General features: G+C 48.3%; 2 protein-coding genes across 2 annotated transcripts; both read left to right on the top strand.

Annotated features, from left to right (window-relative positions):
- Nucleotides 1–214: 214 nt before the first annotated feature.
- On the top strand, nt 215–5,080 carry LOC135813345 (uncharacterized). Its single transcript, XM_065326445.1, has 2 exons — nt 215–2,881; nt 3,060–5,080. The coding sequence occupies exons 1-2, from the start codon at nt 215–217 to the stop codon at nt 4,506–4,508; spliced, it is 4,116 nt and encodes a 1,371-aa protein (XP_065182517.1). The 3' UTR covers nt 4,509–5,080.
- Nucleotides 5,081–11,147: 6,067 nt separating this feature from the next.
- LOC135813835 (uncharacterized) lies at nt 11,148–15,156 on the top strand. The gene is made up of 4 exons (XM_065326854.1): nt 11,148–11,385; nt 11,474–11,562; nt 13,851–13,929; nt 14,821–15,156. The coding sequence occupies exons 1-4, from the start codon at nt 11,302–11,304 to the stop codon at nt 14,881–14,883; spliced, it is 315 nt and encodes a 104-aa protein (XP_065182926.1). The 5' UTR covers nt 11,148–11,301; the 3' UTR covers nt 14,884–15,156.
- Nucleotides 15,157–25,023: the final 9,867 nt, after the last annotated feature.

The following is a 25,023-nucleotide window of genomic DNA, read 5'->3' as shown; positions in this document are numbered from 1 at the left end:
AGTTTCCTGAATAGTCGTCCTCTCTCAGTCCTTCGTTGCATTATTCTATTTCAATATAACTAATCATCACATAGACTTGATGATACCACATGGCGCAGTGAACTTGTTTTAGTAGCAGTTTCCATCAGTCTTTCTACTCCTGGGTCTTGCTAGTACCTCTGGCGTTTCGTCTCTCAAATATAGTGAAATAATTATTTGAAATTTCCGTTTCGGCATGGCGGAATCAGACACACCAGTACTCAGCCCTGACATTGCTGCCCTCGCCCAGCTCATGAGACAGCAGATGGAGACCGCCGCCACCCGCGAGCAACACCTGACACAGCTCGTGGAGCGAACTTTGAGGAGCATTTCTCAACCTCCACCACCGCAACGTCCACCCCCAGCCCCACCGGCACGAGAACATGTACCTGCGGCGAGACCAGTTTCGGTCGATCGCCCTATGTTACTTGCCTCTGCCTCTCTCGCAGAGTTTGCCGCATGGGAAGGTCTTTGGCGGGACTACGCCCGGTGCCAGCACCTGGATTCCCAGGACAATGCCACCAGAGTGGCAACGGTTCGTCAGTGCCTGGACGAGGACCTCCGGAGATTTCTTTGTGAGGGCACAATTCCTCTGGCTGACAACCACGACGACGACGATCTCATCAAGGCTGTACAGGCATACATTCGCGGCCAGCGTAACCCTCTGCTGGACCGGATCGCCTTCTATGCCCGCCAACAGCAGCATGGAGAGTCCTTCGATCAGTACCTGACTTCCCTCAGGGAGATCCACAATTGCTGCGATTTCAGCGAAGCTGCACTCTGCAATTTCTGTTCAAGCAGAGTATGCCGCCAATGCCAGCAGGGACAGCGTACCAGGTACGACGAGACCATGCGTGATCGCCTGGTTACTGGCATTCTCGACACGGAGACACGCCATAAGCTCCTTGCCACTACCGATCTAACGTTGGAGAAGGTCATTAAATTGTGTCGAGCGGAGGAGGCAGCCTCTCGGACGAGCAGCAGTATCCCCGGCACTAGCTCCATCAATGCCGCTCGGAAAACAAATTATCAGCGGTCAAAACACGGCAATAACCCGCGACAGCAACAGGCGTCCGCCACGCCATCGCAATGTCCGAATTGTGGTCGCACTCCCCATGCCAGCAAGTCGCAGTGTCCTGCACATGGCAAAAAGTGTAGCGGCTGCAAGATTATTGGACATTTCCAAGCGGTGTGCAGAAAATCCCGCAAACCGGCTGACCAGTCCTCGCAGCGCACGCTGGGACGACTACAGCTCCGCCGCGCTCAGTGTGATGCATCCCCTACGGTGCCAGTCGACACGCAATTGTGCACTGAACCTGACGCTACCTCCCTAGAATGGATCCCCGATACGGGAAGTGACATTGACGCTATTGGCGTCGATCAGTTAGCGCATCTCGGTGGTTTTGTGGAGAATCTGGCCACAGACCATGATAATGTGCATGCTGCCAATGGTGAACGTCTCGTTTCAGCTGGCAAGATCTCTGCCACTCTCACCATCGGCTCGCTCAAGCATGATAGCACCATCCATGTGTACCGTGGACTGCGTGAACCCCTGTTGTCACGCCAATCGCTATACGCCTTAGGCCTCTTACCAGACGGCTGGCCCAAGCAAGTTGCGCGTGTTAGTACCAGCAGCACACCACCTCCAACGGCTCCCGTTGTGACGACCGGTCTCGTGAACACACCTGACCCTAGCAAGCTGGCGCAGATCCGTGCTGACCTACTGCGAGAGTTCGCAGACGTCTTCGACGACACGACATTGAAACCCATGTGTGGCAAGCCAATGGACATCATTCTCGAAGATGATGCGAAACCTCACCGAGTCTACACAGCTCGTCCTATCGCACATGCCTACCGTGAGCAGGTGAAAACCCAGCTCGACAATATGGTTGAGGAAGGCATCATCGAGACAGTGTCAGAGCCGTGCGACTGGTGCCACCCCATTGTTGTAGTCGACAAGAAGAATTCTAGTGAGAAACGTCTGACTGTGGACCTTCAGTCTCTCAACCGACAAGTGAAGCGTCCCACCCACCCCATGCAGAACGCACGTGATGCTCTCTCTGGCATCGGCACAGCCCGATGGTTCACCAAGTTTGACGCCCGTCATGGCTATTGGCAGGTGCCCCTGTCTGAGTCTGCCAAGTCTCTCACTACGTTCATCACGCCGTGGGGTAGATACCGATTCTGCCGGAATCCACAAGGTCTTGTGTCCGCCGGCGATGAGTACAACCGCCGCACCGACGCAGCTTTCGACCGTTTGACCCATCTTATCAAGGTGGTGGACGACGGCCTCGTTCACGATGAGTCATTCTCGGACCATGTCGCTCACGTCCGTGCCGTCCTGACCCGTGCACGCGAACACGGAATTACTCTCAGTCAAAAGAAGTTTGTCTTCGCCGCTGCTGAAGTCGAATTCTGTGGGTTTCATGTGTCGTCCAACGGATATACCGTGCCAGCTGACAAGACATCCGCTCTTCAGCACTTCAACCTACCCACCAATCGTACCGACCTCCGTTCCTTCCTCGGTCTGGTGAATCAGTGTGGAGAATTCACCCCACGGATATCCGAGCTCGCAGCTCCGCTACGTCCGTTATTGAAGACCACGAATGAGTTCGTGTGGGATGATGTCCACACCGCGGCTTTCAACGCCACAAAGTCTGAACTGATATCGCCGCCGACTCTCTCGTACTACCGTGCTGGTGACGACCTTCGGCTAGAGACCGACGCCTCTGCCCTGAACGGACTTGGGTTGGTGTTATGGCAACGCCAAGATAACCAGTGGCGCATGCTGCAGTGTGGCAGCCGCTTTCTCACCGACGCAGAGACACGTTATGCCGTCATAGAACTGGAGTTACTTGCTGTGGTTTGGGCTGTCCACAAGTGCTCCCTCTTTCTGTCCGGCAGCCGATTCGATTTGTTCACTGACCACCGTTCATTGGTCCCGATTCTGAACAAGTACACCCTGGATCAGATAGAAAATCCACGTCTGCTACGCCTCGCACTGAAACTCCGGTCGTTTCAACTCGTCGCACTGGCGCAAGGGCAAAGAGAATGCGTTTGCTGATGCACTGTCCCGTAACCCGGTCGACAAGCCGACCAGTGAGGAAGAATTCGGTGAAAGCTCAACGCTCTCAGCACCAGCCATCAGAGCATGTCTCCGCCAGGACGAGGATGGCCGAATTGCAGACCTCCGGCACTGCGAGCTCTTGGACGCTGCCCGTGCCGATGATGACTATCAGGCCCTTCTCCAAGCCGTTCGTGAAGGCTTCCCTGATGATCAGCGCGCCGTCCACTCAGCTGTGAAACCGTACTTCACTATCCGCGAGCATCTTTCAGTCGACGGTGATCTTGTCCTGAAAGGCCAACGTGTTGTGGTCCCGCGTACCCTCCGCCCACGTGTGCTCCAGGATCTTCATGCCTCCCACCAAGGCCTCAACCGCACACAGCGTCGAGCTCGACAAGTCGTATACTGGCCACACTTGTCTAATGACATCGCCCAAGTCGTTCGCAGTTGCGAACAGTGTCGCTTGCACGCTCCGTCTCAGTGTAAGGAACCGATGCGTGTCACCACTGACCGCCGTCCCACCCTGCCATTCCAGTCAACCAGTGCCGACTTATTTTCCTGTCAAGGCTGGGAATACCTGGTTTACGTCGACCGCCACACTGGCTGGCCTTGCATCGCCAAGATCGGCCGCACTGCATCTTCTGCCGATGTGATCCGTGTGTTCCGTGGCTGGTTCGCCGACGTCGGTGTCCCCAGCATCCTCACCACTGATGGTGGTCCGCAATTTTCATCACGTCGCTTCGCTGAATTTTGCACCCGATGGCAAGTTCAGCACTCCACGTCTTCACCTCATTATCCTCAATCTAATGGCCATGCCGAAGCCGCCGTGAAAGCGATGAAATCACTTGTGTTGAAGACCACGTCCGACGGTAACTTGGACGTCGATGAGTTCAGACGCGCATTGTTAGAATGGCGCAACACCCCCCGAGAAAATGGTCAGAGCCCAGCCCAAGCACTGTTTGGTGGACCATTGTCCTCCTTCGTGACAGCTCATCATCTCAGCTTTGCTCCTGATTGGCAAGCCAAAGCCACCGATGTTGACAAGCGCTCTGCCGCTCAGTCTGCCACCCAAGAACAGCATTATGATGAGTCTGCCAGATCACTGTCCCCACTTCGCATTGGCATGCGGGTTGACATCCAAGATCCGCGCACCAAACTCTGGCGCACCACCGGCGTGGTCGTCGCCATTGGTCGCAACCGGGACTATATGGTGAAGTTACCCAGCGGCCGTGTTTACTGGCGCAACCGTCGCCTTCTCAAGCCTGCCCCTGCCGTAGCCCCTCCCGCTCCGCCTGCAGACACCTCCCCAGCTGAGCCCGCAGCACCGCAGCAGCCTTGTGTGCAGCAGCCTCGTCGTAGCCAACGGTCTCGCCAGGCACCAGAGCGTTTGAACATTTCGTCCACAGCATCTAAGTCCTATGCTTGACTCTACCTACCTGTACCTCACACTCTTGCTACAAGTAGTTGGTATTGGTATCACGCTTCATTAGTGTTTACTTTCTTTTCTCTCACTTCTGTTTTTTCCTTCTCATTTATGTGAGATAAACAGCTCCGATTTTCCGCTTGTTTATCTCAGAAGGGGCGTGTGGTGTACCCGTGTACATCGTACATATTTGCACTCTCATGTTTCTTATTATGCTACTGCATCTCCTTGCATGGACGTGCGTACAACCTTACAGCATACTACTCATACTATGCGTGCATGTGTGTACTCCGTGCCCATAATCGACAGTGCATGCCTCTTGTTGCTGTTCAGTCTTTCCTTGGTAGTTTCCTGAATAGTCGTCCTCTCTCAGTCCTTCGTTGCATTATTCTATTTCAATATAACTAATCATCACATAGACTTGATGATACCACAGTGCGCACCCGTGAAGAATTTGTGTAGCCCATCAAGCATTACTGGGATGAACTGTAAATTCTCTTTTTGGTGCCTACATTGTGGAGCAGTATATAGTGATTGAACATAGAAAATTTGAAGGCAATCTGCCAATCCGTTTTCATGATATGTCTATTTCAATTGTATGCGGTCTGATTTGGGCCGCGAATGGTGGTGTCCCCTTTAAGGACGGCCTTCTGTTTTGGGATGAAGGACAGACGAGATTGCACTTTCCTCGTGGATTGGGAACGATATTTCACCTGTACCGGTAAGTTGCTGCTCCATGTGTGCAAGCACAGGAAGCGTCGATGGAAAAAGCCCATGTATTCGTGCACGCCGACACCAAACTAGCAATACATGTACCGGTACATTGTACAATTTGTACTTCGAAGTAGTTCCCGAACTTACTTTCAACTCGCATCGTTCTTCATTTGCTTGATGATTTGGACAGTCAGAGTCACCGCTTGAAGTTATTCTCTTCTCGTTCCAGAGCTACACAAAGTTTCAAAGTATTAGCCAGTGATCCCTTTATACAACATGTATGGCATAAGTATCTAATAATATTGACTGAGTACGAGGTCAGTATAGGAAATAAAAGCCGAGTAAAAGACCGAGGCGAAGCCGAGGTCTTTTACGAGGTTTTTATTTCCTATACTGACCAAGTACGAAGTCAATATTGGATTTATCACGACAAACAGTCCGTATTTCAAATTCCAGAACGATAACCTCATGAATCCCGATTTTATGATTGCACAACCGTTGCACCACGGCCTACTCATGCAGTGACAATGCTGCACTAGGCGCCGTTCAACTGCGCAACCCCGATAAGCAGTCAATATAGCCCTAAGGAGTGAAATATGCAGGAATATTTGACTGCTTAGGTATGGCAAAAATCTATGTGAGTCAATACTAAGGGAGTGATAACACTGCGTAATAATGCCGATGTACTGTGTGTCTAAAGGCAGTACAGTGTATTTACATACTAACATGTACTAAAAAATATATGAACTTACCAACTTCATAAAAATATATTTTTAAAAAAATCCGCCCGCCCGCCCGTAAAAAAAATGTCCATGTTAGTCGAACCACACACCTTCTTTAGTTTGGCCTTACCAGGTTTCTTTTACTTTTAGAATAATGGAGAGCTATGGAGGAGACATCCGCGAAGTGAATATCAAACAGACGAAGAAGAGTTTTCTAGTTGTGCCAGAGGCTCTGGCGATAGCATCTCTAGCGATACTGAAGTAGACACTGATGCATTGCTAAATTTGGACAAGGATGAAGGAGCGGCTATAAAAAGAAAGAGCTCGTTCCAAAAGAACTGCCTTTGCCGAGTCCAGCTCAGGAGGCTCGAAAAGAACTAGAATTTCTCATGGACTCAGTACCAAGTCGATTGCTCAGCAGCGCCTGTCTTACCAAGTTTCCTAATGAAGCACGTACAGTTAGTTGTGGACGGTTGTAATGCCAGGCCTACAGTCAAATGCTATCAGAAAGGAAGAGTATTGTGGCAAGCCGTGTCTACACACCATCTCAAGGAGAAGATGAGAGCACAAGCAAAGGATGTAAAGTGGCAAAATAACTTCTGGCCACGTGTTTTCAGGATTTCCGCAAATGGGAGGGCTCTCCATCTGAGACCGGATCTCAGGAGCTGGCCTCACGTCTGGTGTTTCAGATGAAGACATTATTCACAGAGTGGACGCAGTGACAGCTTGTCTGCAGGCAGGAATACTATTTGCCAAGATAAGTTCATCCCAACGATGAATGATTACCTGCAATAATGGTTTCATCTCTCACTACATGGATAATTAGGGGAAAGATTAGATACACCGACTATTCTGCCACAACCATGCATCAAAGTTGGAATGGAGAGCAATCAATGGAGAAGCGATCATGTCTTATAGTGCCAAGAAGTGGTGGAGCTCGTGAGAGATAAGGTGGCAACTTCAGATGCAGATCGACGATATGCGGCATAATTTCCTGGAAGTTTGACAATGTGCAGGCTTTCTTCCATTTTTGTCCCAAACCAAGAGCATTATATCCCTTGCTGAAGCATTATAATCAGCATTATAAGGCAGTTTTTGGAGCATTATGGTTAGCATTATACGAACATTTTCGGAGCATTATCCGCTGGACCATAATCCTTGGGTCCTGGTTAATGGTTGCAGTGGTCTTCTGGGACAGGTGGTCGCCTTATCCGAGTGGTCGCCTTGACAGCTTTTACTGTACATGTAGATCTACTACTAGCTGTATCACATCCTTTATTGCTGAACCCGCAAATAATTGTGATACATGATTGTAAACCATTCGAGGAAGAAGAGAAAGCCATTAAAAAGAAAAGAAAAAAGAAAAAAAGGTTATTGTACCATTCCAGACGGCTACTACTAGTACTAGCTGTAGTGACACTACTAGTACTACTACTAGTAATCTCCCCCTACTTGCGGAAGAGAATAGGCCCATCTTTTCTCGACCGATGTCGCCTTCTGTCCATGTAACCGCCTTCGGTATTCATTGGCGTGCTCTGCGGATTTGTAGGCATGCTAGGCAATTTAAATATTATCCTGCAAAGTATTTTGTAGGTGCGTGACTACTACTACGTCATGTACTATATTTAATTAGACCAATCCCGAAAAGATTGTCTGGGTTCGTGAAAGGGGGCACGCGTGCAAGCCAGAATGTGTGAAGTGCATCGTTTTGTATTCAGTTTGTGTGTGTCAGCTCATGGCGGAGGAGAGAGAGACTTTTGCTCGCCGAGCTGAAGCGAAAGGATTTGATGGAGTCCTGCCAGCAGCTAGTCAAAGGACCTTCGGTACCTTAGGCAGACCCTGACGGAGTTTGGAGGCCAGCTAGCTCTCGGTGAGGAGAGAAACATTCGCGTGGCGATCGACTCTCCGTAAAAAATGCAAGCTACATAGCGCCGACATACTGCAACAGCTACGATTTCAGCCAACTTCTCGATCTGCTGCTTCACAAAGTTCAACTACATGTATTTACAAGTCCTGACTGCTGTAGTCTGAAGCTGGAGTCTCATCGTCCACCTACAGGTAGCTTTAGGAGCTGATGGATTTCCCGATTTGGACTCCTTCCGCAGACTCTCGCAACATTACTACAGTGTATGCAGTGTTTCCGCACGCTCGTGTCGAATTGTCATCTATACTGTACATGTACCGGGTCGCGGAGGAGCTGGACGACCTCCGCTGACTCCAGGTTTCCGAAATACTGCCGTCGTCTTCGTTGATGTCGCTGGTGACATTCTCCCCTTGCAGGACGTGCGCATAGTTGTCGTCCCGGGGGTAAAGACTATGATTGTTGTCTTTCGAAATAGTTCTTCATCACGCGCGAATGATGTTTCTCATCATGAACTCGTTCCGACGGTGTGACACGGCGATGGTCTTTGGTGGGGCACTGGCTTGGCGAAAACGATATCTTCTTGTGCACTACTAGTATATAACATTGATCGGCTGCAGATGAGTACAGTCACTTCGTGGTTGGTCCTATAGGAGGGCAGCGGCCAGGAAAGAGGCAGGACTCATCGAAAACGAAGCGCTCGCAACAAACAATAGCACTCGAAATATCTCGTAAGATTTAGGGCCTATCGCTTTGAGCCACAGCGCTCACAGCCTTGCCTACTTCATCAAAGTGAGCTCTACATGTTCGTTGACCTCTTCACACTACCCGAAGAGCGAAACAAGGATTATGTCTTAGCATTTCAACTCCAACAGCAGACCATTACCAGTGCGAGAGAGAAAACTACAAAGGGCTTTGCTTTCTGTCGCATCGTCTCTTTTGCATGCAACTAAAGAGAAAACCGTGTACTTACCCTCGCATTCACACGCGAACAATCAGACACGTCTTGTGCCGCATGCTGAGGTAGTGACATGTATGTGTTGTACAGTGTACTCTCAGGTGACATGCCCCCTTTCGAACCCAGACAATCTTTTCGGGATTGGTCTACATGTATGTACATGATTTAATTAAGCCGTCTGGCATGGTACAATAACCCATTTTTTCTTTTTTCTTTTTTTTAATGGCTTTATCTTCTTCCAATTCCTCGAATGGTTTGCAATCTGTATCACAATTATTTGTGGGTTCAGCAATAAAGGATAATAATACACCATGGCACCAGGCACCACCTCATCTCACACACTACACAGCTCAGTGACCTGCAGTGCTGCCAAATCGTCCGATTTTTCGGACAGTGTCCGATTTTTAAAGGCTCTTCCGAAAACCGGTCCGAAAAGGGAAACGTCCGAAAAGCAGCCAAAATGTCGGAGATCATTACTTTCATATGCAGAAGTCCTGTGCTTTTACTTTTCAGCGCAACTGAAGGCACAAATCACTGTACATTTGCTTCTAAAAAGGCTAGCGCTTGGCTGTGGAAGTGCAAAGTAACATGCCTGGATCAGGCTGGATGGCATGTTCGCTGACAGTCCGTACAGAGTCAGTGTGCGACCACACTCATCATTACAAAAATTAATAATTCATGACAACTCCGGAGTTACCATGGCAACGAAGCGAATTTTCATGGTGTTTCAGGCGATATTTTGAATTCTCTGTAAAAAAATTGCCGAGGAGAAAAATTCGCACCATGTGCCCAGCCTTGGCGGTGAAGGGTGTCCGATTTTGGGCGAAAATTATTTGGCAGCACTGGACCTGGTACATCATACATGGCCATAATATGGTGACAGTCTAGAGTCTAGACGTCTGATAGTCCGGGAGCTGAAATCTGTAGGATGCTTTTTATTTTCGGGGTATGCCACTTCAGAGGGAGGACTTGAAACTTCGCACAGAGGTAGGTAAGGGTCTCTAGAGGACGATTTGAGAACTTGGCCGTCCCGAAGCTGTGCACCAATGCCGGTGCAAGGAGGTTTGTTCGCTCGTCGAACACTATTTCGTTGCCGTGATTTCACAGTTTTGCGCCATTCAGCGCTTGAAAAATGGGGAAAATCAGCGGGTTTCGCTGACGTAACCAGACATTTTCATGCGAATGACTCAATTTTGCTAGATTTTCAAGAGAAACACAAAGAAACACGAAGCGAAACGCAAAGTCACACCGTCGATGAAGCATTTTTCATTCTGTTTGTATGATTGTGTCGTTCTGAGTTCTGAAGTAACATACAGTAGCTGGTTCGTCGGAGGAGGACATGACTGGTGTTCCTGAGATTGTCGTGCGTAACGGCTAAATGACTTGCCACTTGACCCTGATGTCGACAGGCAGGTCTCGTAGGAACTGTCCGTCTCCATCGAGGTGACTCTGGATTGTTTTTACCAATAGTATTTTGTAGATTGATCCTCACTACAAACAAGAGTACTCCTGCTACAAACGATTTCATGCTAGTCAATGAGCGGACTGACAACGTGTGTTAAAGGTGGTAAGGTACACACCATGGCAGCTGCCTTGAACGGAATCTTTGATTATACCAGTGAACGTAGAAATGCATGACTTATCTTGAATAACGTCTCTTTGAATCATTGTTTTGTTGAAGTTTCGGATGCTGCACAATGACATGCGCGTACGTGGAAGCATTCACATTGTAGAAGATCATGGGATGATTATTTCCCTACTTCATTCAGTCCTTTGTGTGGTAAATTGAGTAGTACCGTACTGGCAATATAATATATGGTCGCAGTGAGGCCATGAAGCGTTACATTGGCACATGTTTACCGCACGCAGGGCGTTACATGCAAAGTCGCACAGGAGCCGTTACACAGGTTTCTATATTGCCGCAGTCCTTTTTTTGCTATTGCCGCATCACTTTTTTGCTATTGCCGCATCACTTTTTTGCTATTGCCGCATCATTTTTTGCAAACTGCATGCAATGAAAAGATCGCCGCACCCCGCCGGACGCGCGTTACGAACGCAACGAAAATTTGTCGCACTAGCCTGGTCGCGCGTTACGCCGCACCCCCTGCGTTGCGGGTTACGCGGCAACATATATTGCCAGTACGGTAGTAGACGTAGTATATTTTAGGAATTTCCGCAATCGCAATCAGTAAATGTGGCGGTAACATGTAGAATATAAAATAAAATAAAAATTGAGCTCAGCGCATTATTTCACTCAGTTTTCGCAAACGTTTTTTGTAGCATTTCGCAACACATGTCCTAGTGTTGCGAAATGCTACATGTATAGTTATTGTAGTTGCGAAAAAGAAAGAGAGATTCCACTGTGCGCTGAATGCGGTCCCGGTCGCGTTACGTGTAGTGGTGCAGAAAGTGCCCAAGTAAACTGTATTATTACAGTTGCAAAGACAAGCCAGAGCTACTGTTCCGAAGACTTGAACCAACTGAGTCTGTTACTTGAAGTATACCAAGGAGCTAAAAGTTTGTTCCTCTGAAACCATCAGGATGGGGAAAGGCCAGGGCGCCCATGCCAAGCTTCCCAAGTTTATGTGGCAGCTGGCCATGAAGAATCGCTCCGACCTGGCTTCAGTAAGCTCCTTCTTCCTCTGCAGGCCACTTCCTTACGATTTTAGGTGACCATTGTGCTCCACTATGTTTCGTAACCGACTTGTTTCAGGGAATCCCGCTTGCCATCGCACTGGGAACCTGCACATCGTTCTTGCTTGGCATCGGATTCCATCTGGCCTACAGCGGCACGGAAACGAAGTAAGTAGAACATGAGAAAAAAAAGTATTGCTGTTGCACTCGCACTTGCAACTAGTGTCAACCAAGACTACTATTTTCGCAAGCATCAGATTTTTGTACGCTATTTCCTCGGAGCATGTCTGAAAGCATGTTTACCTTGTTCAAACGTTGACACTGGCCGTTGTGTTTGCTCCACACAATAATGGCGTTCCGCCGGGTACATTTGGCTACAGTACTTTTTTGGGGGAGTTCGGAGCGTGAATGTTGATTCGAATGCATCCAGAACGTCCACGTGAGACTGGCTGTCACGGGGTCTCCCGCCTTCACACATTGTCTCTTGTCTCAAGAAGTAAACTAAGTTCAATAAAAGGTTGATGCTGGATACATGCATAAGAATGCCACGCCAGCTACTGTGTTACTGACCCCCATCATGCGTATGCTTGTCCCGGAGAGTCAGACGGCTGCTCCACGGTGACGGTGTACCGCAACATAACATTCATGGTTACTACTGTCGTGGGCATGGAAATCCAGTCGAATGACCTTGGCCGGCGCCCTCAGGGCCAACCTGAGAACGTGGCGTGCAGTGCACATGTTGACCGATGCGACCAGCATGATGCAGCGCATAAATGAATGTGTGTACCGCTTACTCACGGCTGCATGGCCAGCGCCCTGGGGCCACTAGACGTGCGACCGGATTTCCATGTCCTCGACAGTAGTAGTGTCAGATCATCGAACTTTAATCTCATGCTGCCGATGGTTGCAAATCTCAAACGCACGGAAACTTTGATTTGTTGTCACACAGAACAGCGGGAGGGCGAACAAGAGAGGAAATCACAAAAGACTTAGTTGGCACAACTGCCTGAGAAGAACTAAAGAACTGCCAGCCAGTAACTGCGACATAGCTCCAAAAAGAGCATAGCATGCAGACCATAAAAGTAAAGTGACATGTAAATGAGTACTGCCGTACGCCCGTGCGCTACGCACATGCGCACTGCGATACGCAGCAACAGATCATGCATCAAGCACGTGGCTGTACAATCATACAAACAGAAGAGGTATTCATGCATGAACATTTGAGCTTGCACATGAAACAAAGACCGCAACTGAACACTAGGAGAGGACTCTAACAGTTTGCATTTTACCGTTCACGCTAAATCCAACGGTAGTCGTACCTAGCACCCAAAGTACCCTCGGTTTGGTAGTGTTTCAACAATAGAAGGCTCTGTTTACCGGGAGAACGAAACGGTACGATTTCAACTCGGGTGATGTCACAAGCTGATCGTTGTGTCAGAAACCGAAATGCTAACCATGTCTGATAAAGTTCAAAGGTGCAGCATTCTCAACCTAGGATTCCTGTCCAAAATGCTTTTCTTCCCTTTCGATGGTGGCAAATGGTAGGAGGCGATTTGCTCAAACCAGTGAAATTGGATGTGGAAAAGCGCTGAAATGTTGGGATCAAGATATGAATTTTACCTGCGGGGTAACGTTCCACTTTTGATGTAGGTGTGCAATGGTCCCATATGGGAAATAGTACATGGCAGTAGGAAAAACGTCAGAAATGATGTTTTGAACCTGTGCACAAGCTCATGGTCTCTAAAGGCCAGCAAAGCCGGAGGTGAAGCTGGTGCTTTCTTAGGTAGTGAAACATACGCGTGGTCTTCTGTCTCAGTGCGCCCTGCTCCCGTCAACAAGGCAACTTTGGAGTCCGTCCGTCTCTACTCTGAGTAGAGGTAGAAGAATTTCCACTGGATCATAACTATTTAAAAAAATTCTTAGGGTGCACAAGTTCCACTGTAGCCACTTCATTGCACGATACTGATCATGGCTCCTGGCCGGAAAGTTGATTGAGGTAATAGAATTTTTCAGGAAAGAGAGAGACCACTTGCTTTGATTATGGTTCAGGGTTTTCCGGATAAAAAAACGTAAAACGATTACCACTGGCACATTGTGCGGTCAGAGTGCTGTCCACGCTCACCAGACCCGACGCCAAATTTCACCCCAGATCTCACCTCACACCAGATCCAGGGTTGCAGCCAAAGCGTGTACTAGTAGTCGCTTTGGCTGCAACCCTGGATCTGGTGTATGTTGTGTTCTTGCATTACCGTATGTGACATTACAGCCGCGAGATGAATTAGAACCTTGGCAAGTTATGTAGCACCACATCATGCTGCCCACTACCTAAGTTGAACGTATTTTGACTTCTGCTTGTGAAATCATTGGTGCAGTGGCATGACTGAAAATTGTTACATGGAATTTGTGTGCGTGCGTGTGTGTGTGTGGGGGGGGGGGGGGTTATTCCATGACTGCAGCTTGTGGAGATCTCAGCGCAGCTTGAAGAACAGCAGCGACTCATTCAATCGATACTCCAGCAGAACAGACAATGGTCTTGTAAGTGTGTGGGTGTAACTGTGTGTTCAATTCGTTGCATGCATGTGTGTGTGTGGGGGGGGGGGGGACTCACTGGCCAGAAAAAAGCCACTTCATAGCTTTGTGGTGTAGACCAGGCTGAATAGTGGCAGTCAATTCTTCAGCCTTCCAAGCTGTTGAATGGTGCAATCCCAGAAGTTGCTATGGCTTCTGCTGTAGCAATGCTATCATCGCCTCTGGCGATGGGCGTCAAAAGTGTGTGTGTGGGGGGGGGGGGGGGGCAATGGCTCTGAGAAATGAGTGATACTTGATGGCTAAAGTCAAGTAATTTTGGATAAGGGTAGAACTGTACCCTGTTTGGGTCACCACTGGGCAAAACCTAGTACAGTAGAACCTGCCCTAACCGGACGCCCTTGGTGCACCAGAAACTGTCCTGATGTGACAGTACAAGCATTCCGCTTGATCCAGGGAACAACGTTCCATCCACAGTACTTCCGCGCATGAAACTTGGTCCTGTCAATAGAGGATTCTGTTTGGTACAGGGTCCGGCAAACGCCGGGTACTTTTTCGGGCGCATGCATGTTCATGTATTTGTTTATGGGGTTTTTTTGCAGCAAGACAGTTCGGCTGGGATGTAAGGACATACAGTTTGCAGTGTAACAACAAACCACCGATAACTACAGAAAGCTAAAACTACAGGCATGCTTGCTGTGTCCAGTGTACTGAAGTACCTACATTAGCTGTAGTGACATAATATCGGGAGTGAGGGCACTGTTTGCTTGCTTCCTAGCGAGTTGCTACTGAAGTATAGCCAAGCTTCACTGAACTAGAGTCTGCTGTTGTACAGTCGCATGCTAACTAGCACTGTTCTTACCTAGTTTCGTTTGACCTGTTTTCAATGTGTTGCTGTAGATCCTCGACCCCACTCGCTCAAGCGCATACGAGGATCCCGCTGGCAGACCACCCAAGTATTAGGCATGCATGCGTGAAGCTGGCCAGCATCCCTGGCTGATGTATCTGCTCTTGCTTGTGCTCCTGTGTATTTATGCTGACAACCCGCTCTTCAAATTACAATGCATCACTGTATGTGACATGTTGCATGCATGCTTGTCCAGGACAGCGTAGTCCTTTTGAAAGTTTACCTAGCCAACTACGTGTCCAGCGCTAGGGATGCTCACCCTATTTTGCTGCGTTGTTTTGGCGTTAGTTGCTGCTGATCATGATTGTGTAATACCGTATGCACAGCTGCTCTTCTTTGTCAATTGTCTATCGTGTGTGTGTGTGTGTGTGTGTGTGTGTGTGTGTGTGTGTGTGTGTGTGTGTGTGTGTGTGTGTATTACCTTCACTGGGGGCAGGAATAACTGCAGTTGGATCCCAGGACGGATACCCTGATGTCGTCAATCCTTTTTCTGCACCTTGTCCTCACCCACTTACTGTAAATATACAAATTTTCGGCAGCTATTTAATTTCGGCTATATTCGGCACCGACCCAAAACGCCTAAATTAAAACGCCGATGAAATTTTTCACAGCATCTGTCGCACTATCATGCCCTCTACCCCACGCCGAAAATAAATCGCCGCCGAAATGTCAACAATCGTGAAGTGCCGAAATTTTGCAGCGCCGAAATTTTGTATATTTACAGTACTGAGGTGTGGTGAGCCCATAAGTGGGATCATTTTCAAGTCCACCCAGAGTTTTGGGGATTTCAGGGGGTGTCGGCCGTTGGGCGGTTCAATAGCCAATTGAGTTATCTTTCTAAGATTCCTTTTGAGTCTCTCTCCCCTCTCCCGCGGAGACCCACGTGACCAGTTTTGGCAGTGAGCAACAAGTACAAGTGTGTATGTGCGTGTGTGTGTGATAGTGGCGGTCAATTCATCAGCCTTGCAAGCTGTTGAATGGTGTATTAATCCCAGCACAAGTTGCTATGTCTAACATACACTAGCAGCACCCCCGCCAGCGTTGCCTGGCCGAATGTGGCATGCGCGGGTGAAGCAAGTACATGAACAGCACACGTGCTCAGCACGTGGTGGTGGCCAGACCGCTGAAGTCCTGGTGAGACGTGAGGGAGGTTCTTCATCGTTGGAAGGAGAAGGAGGGACGTCTGTTACGCCTTCGGGAGGCTGGTCAGGGTTGTCCATGACCTGGTGGCGGATGAAGCGGCTCAAAAAATTCATAAACTACTTACTTACGAACAAAAGTGCGATGCGCTCTTCACTGCAGATCAGATGCAGAGTGCAGTCAGTGCAGATCTTTTGTATCCTTTTGTTGCAGATGTTTCTATTTGCAGAGAACGGTTCACGTGGTCCGCAGCGCTTGTGCGGCTGCTAGTGCTACCTATGCCTATGGCCTAGGCTAGGTGGCTACATGATTCGCACGCTTCGCGTGCTCAGTGCTTCTGCGCGCGGCTGCTACTGCTACTCGTAGAGATCAGGGGTCTATACGACTCCCTGGTAGAGATCTACTGATCGTGTCTGCTAGAAGCGCTACCACCGGTGCACCGTACCTACACTGTTCGCACGCTTCGCGTGCTCAGCACTTGGTGGTGGCTACACGATTCGAACGCTTCGCGTGCTCAGTGCTTCTGTGGCTGCTTCCGCGCGCTAGCTACACGATTCGCACGCTTCGCGTGCTCAGTGCTTCTGCGGCCGCTAGCTACACTGTGCTACACTGTTCGCACGCTTCGCGTGCTCAGGGCAGCGCTGCTCCGCAGCGCTTCAGCGTGACACAAAAACACACGTCACAGCCTCACAGGTGCCTCTTCTTTATAAGGAGCGTGACACACACACACACACACACACAGACACACGTCACAGGTGCCTCTCTTTTATAAGTAAAGATGTAGCTGTTCGCTACCATCGCTTCCGCGATGGGCAGGTCTGAGGTCTGAGGTGTGTGTGTGCCCATATGGTGCAGTGGTATGTGCAGTCGATTTGCAATCGAGAGGTTGCCGGTTCAATTCCCGACGATTATGGTTGCACACGTCTTTCTTCTCTTTCTCGGACTCTTCCTGACTTTTCTTTCATTCTCCTGGGTGGTTACCGACAGCAAGAGTACATAACCCCCCAGAGTGTGCAACTCCACTATGGGTGCTGTCCCGACAGAATTTCAAGTTGACGTCATTTTGATGATGCAATGCGCACTGTACACGGATTATCAGACGAATCCGGAACCTGTGGTTGACGCGAAGCCGATCGACCCTGTACAAATTATTGCAAAGAAAAACGTGTGAGGCGTTGACACTAGGGAGGGCCCAAATATGCTCAAAAATGTCGCATATTATGCTTTTCGCATACAGTATTGGCCACTTGCTTCAAAATATGCTTCGAAATAACACAAAAGTATGCTCGAAATATGAACTGATATCAGTGATAATTATGCGAATTCTTTGCTCCTTGTAGCAAACTATGCTACATTTGGTGCAATATGCTAGATTTGCTACTTTATGCGACCTTGAGTCGCAGACACTCTCCTCTCCCCCATGAATTCCGCGGCAGAATATCAGAAATTCCGTACAGAATTCTGCGGCTGAAAACAGTAAATTCTGCGCTAATTCTGCAAGTCCTTGTATATTCTGCAGCAATTCTGCAAGGAAAATAAGTGTAAAAACAGATAGAATTTCCGCAACCCCACCGAAGTTTGTTGTCCCCATAAATTCCGAACCAAAAATATGCGAAATCCTGGTCCAAAAGAATTGAAAACTCCACAATATACTGCAAATTGATTTTGAAAGTCACAAGCAGGTTGGTTTGGCTGTGAAAACACATCGAAAGTCTCCAGGAAAAGCAGTTTTTTTCTCTTTTCTGCAATATTCCGCGGGATTTTCTGAATTCTGTGGACTAAGGACGTTTAGCAATGCGAAAATTCGAACTTTTGGTTTTGGTGATATTTCGTGCAAAATCTGTTTCGAAAAAGAAAACTTGTGAGGTTTAGCAATGCGAAATGACTTTTTCTCGAAGTTATTTGAATCTTATAGTACCGTACCGTATATGCAGCTCAGTCTCAAGCAGGGGGATGTAAAATTACTACTCCCTGTAGTCAAATGCGTACCGAGAAAAGAGAAAGTTACTTTCGCAAATCACTGCAACTTCGCGTCCAAGTTTTCGAAGTTTCGAGCTTTTTTTCTGTACTCATTCCCAGATTCGAATTTTCTTTCGAACTTTCGCATTGCTTAATTAACGTGGATTCCGCGGAAATTCTGCAATCCGCGGAATCGCGGAATTCACGGGGGACAGACTCTCTTCTCGGGTCAAATAAAATTTTCGCCCCGTGTTTGGATGAGCATTTTCCTTCCGGGCTAAGTTTGGAAGTGTTCCCTGACCGAGCGTGCCGTGGTAAGTTTCCTTGTCCATTTCCGCAATCTGCCCTATAATTATGCGAATTCTTTGCTCCTTGAAGCAAAATATGCTACATTTGGTACGATATGCTAGATTTGCTACTTTATGCGACCTTGTGTCAAAAGGACCAAAATGTGCGAAAATATGCGCAAGCATATTCGGGCCCTCCCTAGTTGACACCCGTACACATGTTGTAAATCACTGGTGCAAGGAGCATTGCGTCATAAATAATGACGTCCACTTGAAATTCTGTCGGGACAGCAGGGTATGTGGGAGTTGCACACTCTGGGGGGTTATGTACTCTTGCCAACAGGCAGTGTATGCCGGAGTATGTGGTGTGGTGTGTGTAGAAAAAAAGAGAAAAAAAGAAGAAAAAATGGAAAAATGAAAAATAGGGACTCACTGGCCAGAAAAAGTCACTTCAATCAGCTGTGTGGTGGATACCAGGCTAAAACAGTGGCGGTCAATTCATCAGCCTTGCAAGCTGGTGAATGGTGTAATCCCAGCACAAGTTGCTATGTCCAACATAGCTGTTCGCTATCATCGCTTCCGCGATGGGCAGGTCTGAGGCGTGTGTGTGTGTGTGTGACGTGGCCAGTTTTGGCAGTTAGCAACAAGTAGAAGTGTGTGTGTGTGTGTGTGTGTGTGTGTGTGTGTGTGTGTGTGTGTGTGTGTGTGTGTGCCAGCTAGTTCGGTTGGTGGGTACACTTATGCCAGATAGTGTTAGGCCTGTTGCCAACGGGCTCGGCTGCTTGAAGGTGTATTGTTGTACCTACCACCTTTGTTGGTTTCAGGGTTCATATACTTTCTGTTTGAAGTATACATACCTGTTAACCATGGACTGCTTCTGGCTAGATTAACTCTTGTGTAATCAATGGTGCTAGTGAAGCTTGTATCAGATCCACTCTGATTTAGCCACCCACACTAGTACCAAGTATTACCTTCACTGGGGGCAGGGGTACCTGCAGTTGGATCCCGGGACGGATACCCTGATGCCGTCAATCCTTTTTCTGCACCTTGTCCTCACCCACTTGCTGAGGTGTGGTGAGCCCATAAGTGGGATCATTTCAAGTCCACCCTAGTTTGGGGATTTCAGGGGGTGTCGGCCGTTGGGTGGTTCAATGGCCAATTGAGTCATCTTTCCAAGATTCCTTTGGAGTCTCTCTCCCCTCTCCCGGGGAGACCCACGTGACCAGTTTTGGCAGTGAGCAACAAGTACAAGTACAAGTGTGTGTGTGTGTGTGTGTGTGTGTGTGTGTGTTACATGGACTGCTTCTGGCTAGATTAACTCTTGTGTAATCAATGGTGCTAGTGAAGCTTATATCAGATCCACTCTGATTTAGCCAGCCACACTACTAGCAAGTATTACCTTCACTGCGGGCAGGGGTAACTGCAGTTGGATCCCGGGACGGATACCCTGATGCCTTCACTCCTTTTTCTGCACCTTGTCCTCACCCACTTACTGAGGTGTGGTGAGCCCATAAGTGGGATCATTTTCAAGTCCACCCAGAGTTTTGGGGATTTCAGGGGGTGTCGGTCGTTGGGCGATTCAATAGCCAATTGAGTCATCTTTCCAAGATTCCTTTTGAGTCTCTCTCCCCTCTCCCAGGGAGACCCACGTCACCAGTTTTGGCAGTGAGCAACAAGTACAAGTGTGTGTATCTCTTTGTCTGTCAAATCCTACATACTAGTTTAGGATTTTCCCAATTTTTGGGAAAGGGTAGATCATACTTTACAAAGTATAGTTCTTTCTTCAAAAACCTGTTGGAGTCTGCATTCCGTGTTTATCAGAGATGATGCCTGCCAAGTTTCACCAGCACAAGGGCTTTACTTTTTCTGTAACAGGCCTTCCCGTGCAAAGATGTCAAGAATTTTCAAAATCCTATATATAGGATTTGGTCTCTTCAAAAGTTGCTTTTGTTCTTCCCAGTTTCCCCTGCCAATAAAAACCCTAGTAGGCAATATCCAAGCCTAGATATCCTGGATATAGCCCATATGGAGCTAACAAAAACATTCTATGCATCTATGGCTAAAGCCTAGTTCACATTCGACGCAACGCCGACGGTACGGGACGTAAGGGCTTGTCGGGAGGGCTGGGCCATGGGGTGAGCTGTAAAATCCTGTACGATTCGTACGACACGACATGCAGCAGTCGTTGCGACGTTCAACGTCGAACGGCGCGAGTCATAAGGCACGGTCCGTGACGGGGTGACTTTTGGATCTATTTTCTCGTTTTTCGGGACTTCTTTTCAATTAGTTCTCCTTGAAAGAAGCAGAATCAAGTTCACAATACCAGTTTTTCGTGAAGACCAAAAAATTAGCCCTGAAAGTTGTGGCATTCAAATAATAGCCCCAGGAAATGAAAGAATAGTTCGTCTGCCACGCTTCTGAACTATCCCTAAATACAATAAGTGACATGAGATCTTATGTTGCTAAAATTCAACTCAAGTCGTGCTAGCCATTCTGTGAGTTATCATGGGAAGCGCAGTGTTCGAAATGCTAAAAATGTCCAAGTACGAATCGGGAGTAGTCGGCGCACGACGCCGTCTCCTGTTCACACTCGAATTGCAGCCGTTTTGTACGCTTGCGTCCCCGTCTACGCCCATCTATGGTATGAAAAGTTGGATCGATCCAACTCTTCCCGTCGCTTCCCGATCTGTACGGTAGTACGGTTGCGTTCCCGTTCCTGGTGTTCACATTGGACGCCGTCAGACCGTCCCGTTGCTTCCCGTCGATCCTTACGCCGCGTCCCGTCGAATGTGAACTAGGCTTAAAGAAGAAGCACCTCCTAGGCTAGTACCAAAAGAGTATTCCAATATTAATATGTGTACATGCTTGAACACAACTGATTTAGTAAATGCCCCAAACATGTACACGCGGATGTCTCTTATCCGGGCACCTTGGGATCGGGTACTGCCCGTATCTCAGGAAAACTCATCTACCATGTACCACATCATTTTTTGAAGCAGTGTATTTTGGCACGCATTGTACATGTTCAGGTTACAGAAAGAATCTATTGATAAAAAATGTGTGGATTTCAAAGGTCAGCAGTGACAAAGAAGCACTTGCACATATGAAAAAAGTTCAAACCCCCCAAATTCAACACATTTTTGCCATAGGAACTCAAGGTGAAGGTGCCCGGTAGAGAGACGTGCCCGTATCTGAGGCGTCCGGATAAGAGGCGTTTGAGTGTAGTGTCTTTAGTTCATATTGATCTGCGAGCACTTTACAACACTACTTCAATGCTAGGATGGTGCTAATATTCATCTATTCCACTCCTAGTCTATTTCTACCACTTGTAATTGCAATTCATCAGCAATAATTGCACACAGATACCTTTCCTGGGGGTCTTAGCCAGTGAGTAACCTCTATTCATTCATTTTAAATAAAGAGAGGCATTGTCGGAAATATCAAAATGCATCTTCAATAACATTGGTATTGATTTTATTGGTATGGTATTGATTTATTTGAATTCGGTATCTCAACAGTACATTGTACAACTTGCTTCCACGTCGACCATTTTCGAGGCTGCAAATGCGTCTTGAAGTCTAATCCTATATAAGGGATTAACTGGTGACAGACAAAACAAAGAGGTACTACAGTCAGTAGGGAATACTTCTTCTTGAAGTAGTTATTATGCTGCAAATCCAATGAAGAATGTCCGGTAGAATTTCGACTGAGTAGCTAGTGTGTGTGTGTGTGTGTGTGTGTGTGTGTGTGTGTGTGTGTGTGTGTGTGTGTGTGTGTGTGTGTGTGTGTGTGTGTGTGTGTGTGTGTGTGTGTGTGTGTGTGTGTGTGTGTGTGTGTGTGTGTGTGTGTGTGCCAGCTAGTTCGGTTGGTGGGTACACTTATGCCTGATTGTGTTGGATCTGTTGCCAACGGGCTCGGCTACTTGAAGGTGTAATGTTGTACCTGCCACCTTTGTTGGTTCCAGGGTTCATATACTTTCTGTTTGAAGTATACATACCTGTTAACCATGGACTGCTTCTGGCTAGATTAACTCTTGTGTAATCAACGGTGCTAGTGAAGCTTATATCAGATCCACTCTGATTTAGCCACCCACACTAGTTGCAAGTATTACCTTCACTGGGGGCAGGGGTAACTGCAGTTGGATCCCGGGACGGATACCCTGATGCCGTCAATCCTTTTTCTGCACCTTGTCCTCACCCACTTGCTGAGGTGTGGTGAGCCCATAAGTGGGATCATCTTCAAGTCCACCCAGAGTTTTGGGGATTTCAGGGGGTGTCGGTCGTTGGGCGGTTCAATAGCCAATTGAGTCATTTTTCCAAGATTCCTCTTGAGTCTCTCTCCCCTCTCCCGGGGAGACCCACGTGACCAGTTTTGGCAGTGAGCAACAAGTACAAGTACAAGTACAAGTGTGTGTGTGTGTGTGTGTGTGTGTGTGTGTGTGTGTGTGTGTGTGTGTGTGTGTGTGTGTGTGTGTGTGTGTGTGTGTGTGTGTGTGTGTGTGTGTGTGTGTGTGTGTGTGTGTGTGTGTGTGTGTGTGTGTGTGTGTGTGTGTGTGTGTGTGTGTGTGTGTGTGTGTGTGTGTGTGTGTGTGTGTGTGTGTGTGTGTGTGTGTGTGTGTGTGTGTGTGTGTGTGTGTGTGTGTGTGTGTGTGTGTGTGTGTGTGTGTGTGTGTGTGTGTGTGTGTGTGTGTGTGTGTGTGTGTGTGTGTGTGTGTGTGTGTGTGTGTGTGTGTGTGTGTGTGTGTGTGTGTGTGTGTGTGTGTGTGTGTGTGTGTGTGTGTGTGTGTGTGTGTGTGTGTGTGTGTGTGTGTGTGTGTGTGTGTGTGTGTGTGTGTGTGTGTGTGTGTGTGTGTGTGTGTGTGTGTGTGTGTGTGTGTGTGTGTGTGTGTGTGTGTGTGTGTGTGTGTGTGTGTGTGTGTGTGTGTGTGTGTGTGTGTGTGTGTGTGTGTGTGTGTGTGTGTGTGTGTGTGTGTGTGTGTGTGTGTGTGTGTGTGTGTGTGTGTGTGTGTGTGTGTGTGTGTGTGTGTGTGTGTGTGTGTGTGTGTGTGTGTGTGTGTGTGTGTGTGTGTGTGTGTGTGTGTGTGTGTGTGTGTGTGTGTGTGTGTGTGTGTGTGTGTGTGTGTGTGTGTGTGTGTGTGTGTGTGTGTGTGTGTGTGTGTGTGTGTGTGTGTGTGTGTGTGTGTGTGTGTGTGTGTGTGTGTGTGTGTGTGTGTGTGTGTGTGTGTGTGTGTGTGTGTGTGTGTGTGTGTGTGTGTGTGTGTGTGTGTAGATCGCACAGCATGTTGCTTCAGCTTGACTTGGAGAATGAATAATTATCAAGGCAATGTCCAATCTGAAACGGCTTCACTTTGAAACTTACTTACTTCACCTTGAAGTATGGAATCGAGCATGAGTACGAGGACGAAAGTGCGGAATCGGAGCCCGACGCGCGCTAGCGCGGAGGGCTCCGATTCTAGCACTTGAGTCCGAGTACGAATGCTTTGATACCATTTCTGACATGCATTCCAATCGGAGCACGCCTAGGCGTGCTCCGATTCAATCGGAGCACGCCTGGGCGTGCTCCGATTGGAAAATCGGAGACCTGCAAGCGCTCACAGGTCTTCAGTGGCTGATTCAAAGCACGGCAAGTCGCGCTAGGATTCGCTGTTGCCATGTCGATTGTCATGTGACATGTCAGAATACACCTTTTACGTTCGCAGCCTCCGCAGAACAGCTTCTCGAGCTTCCCCAATGACATGTTCTGACATGTCACATGACAATCGACATGGCAACAGCGAATCCTAGCGCGACTTGCCGTGCTTTGAATCAGCCACTGAAGACCTGTGAGCGCTTGCAGGTCTCCGATTTTCCAATCGGAGCACGCCTAGGTGCAATGCATGTCAGAAATGGTATCAAAGCATTCGTACTCGGACTCAAGTTAGTGCTAGAATCGGAGCCCTCCGCGCTAGCGCGCGTCGGGCTCCGATTCCGCACTTTCGTCCTCGTACTCATGCTCGATTCCATACGTCACGTCCACCAGTACTAGTAGTAGGGAGTCATGTACTCAAGTATTAGGCTGTGTTTACATGAGAAATTTCAACCCGGGTCGAGTTCAGCCCGGGTTGAAAGTCTGTACGATAGACAAAAGAGGTGAGCGTTTACATGAAGACAGTTGACCCGGGTCAAATACTGATATGCCGCCAAAAGTCCACTTCTACAGTCTTGCATGGTCACGTGAAACCGTTTGCATCTGCAGTGCTGTTCAAACCTGGCGCGAGATACGCACAGAAGTACGTTTGTACGATTTTCTTGACCCGGGTTGGTTTCAACCCTCCCCTTGGGGGGAGGGTTGAAATCAACCCGGGGCGAAATTTCAACCCGGGTCAAGCGCAATGCGTCATGTAAACGCGCCATTCACTTTGTGCACATGGCGGGTTGAAATCTGACCCGGGTCGAACTCAACCCGGGTTGAAACGCCTCATGTAAACACAGCCTTAGTTCCTTGTCATAACAAGGCAGATCAGACTTGAGCGTCGTGAAAAGAGAACAAAAAAAAGGAAAAAAGGAGGCGAGTCACGGGTGTTTCGCAGCGGCCACTCGTCAAGATGGCGGCAAATCCGAGAGTACAAAAATTTCGACTCTGGCTATGTGCGCGGCGGATGCGAATCTCGCACGTGCATGCAAAATCTAGCCTTCTGCAGATCTGGATAGAGCAAGTGTACGTGTGTGGGAACGACGACTTTTTCCGAGAGAGAATGTGGCTCTTTTCATCCCAACATTTTACTCGCCACGCTCTCCCTCCCAGCTTATTGAAACGAGTGTCTGCTACCGA

The sequence above is a fragment of the Sycon ciliatum genome, chromosome 4, assembly GCF_964019385.1.
Source record: "Sycon ciliatum chromosome 4, ocSycCili1.1, whole genome shotgun sequence".
Taxonomy (NCBI): domain Eukaryota; kingdom Metazoa; phylum Porifera; class Calcarea; order Leucosolenida; family Sycettidae; genus Sycon; species Sycon ciliatum.
The sequence above is the reverse complement of the archived record's forward strand: the minus strand, read 5'-3'. Positions and strand labels throughout refer to the sequence as shown.

What these genes read in the sequence shown, in the direction of transcription:
- LOC135813345 (XM_065326445.1), top strand. Translation starts at nt 215, where the DNA reads ATGGCGGAATCAGACACACCAGTACTCAGCCCTGACATTGCTGCCCTC. An exon ending in AACTGGAGTTACTTGCTGTG is followed by an intron (nt 2,882 to 3,059) that starts GTTTGGGCTGTC and finishes CACTGGCGCAAG; the next exon opens with GGCAAAGAGAATGCGTTTGC.
- LOC135813835 (XM_065326854.1), top strand. Translation starts at nt 11,302, where the DNA reads ATGGGGAAAGGCCAGGGCGCCCATGCCAAGCTTCCCAAGTTTATGTGG. An exon ending in ATCGCTCCGACCTGGCTTCA is followed by an intron (nt 11,386 to 11,473) that starts GTAAGCTCCTTC and finishes GACTTGTTTCAG; the next exon opens with GGAATCCCGCTTGCCATCGC. An exon ending in GCAGAACAGACAATGGTCTT is followed by an intron (nt 13,930 to 14,820) that starts GTAAGTGTGTGG and finishes GTGTTGCTGTAG; the next exon opens with ATCCTCGACCCCACTCGCTC.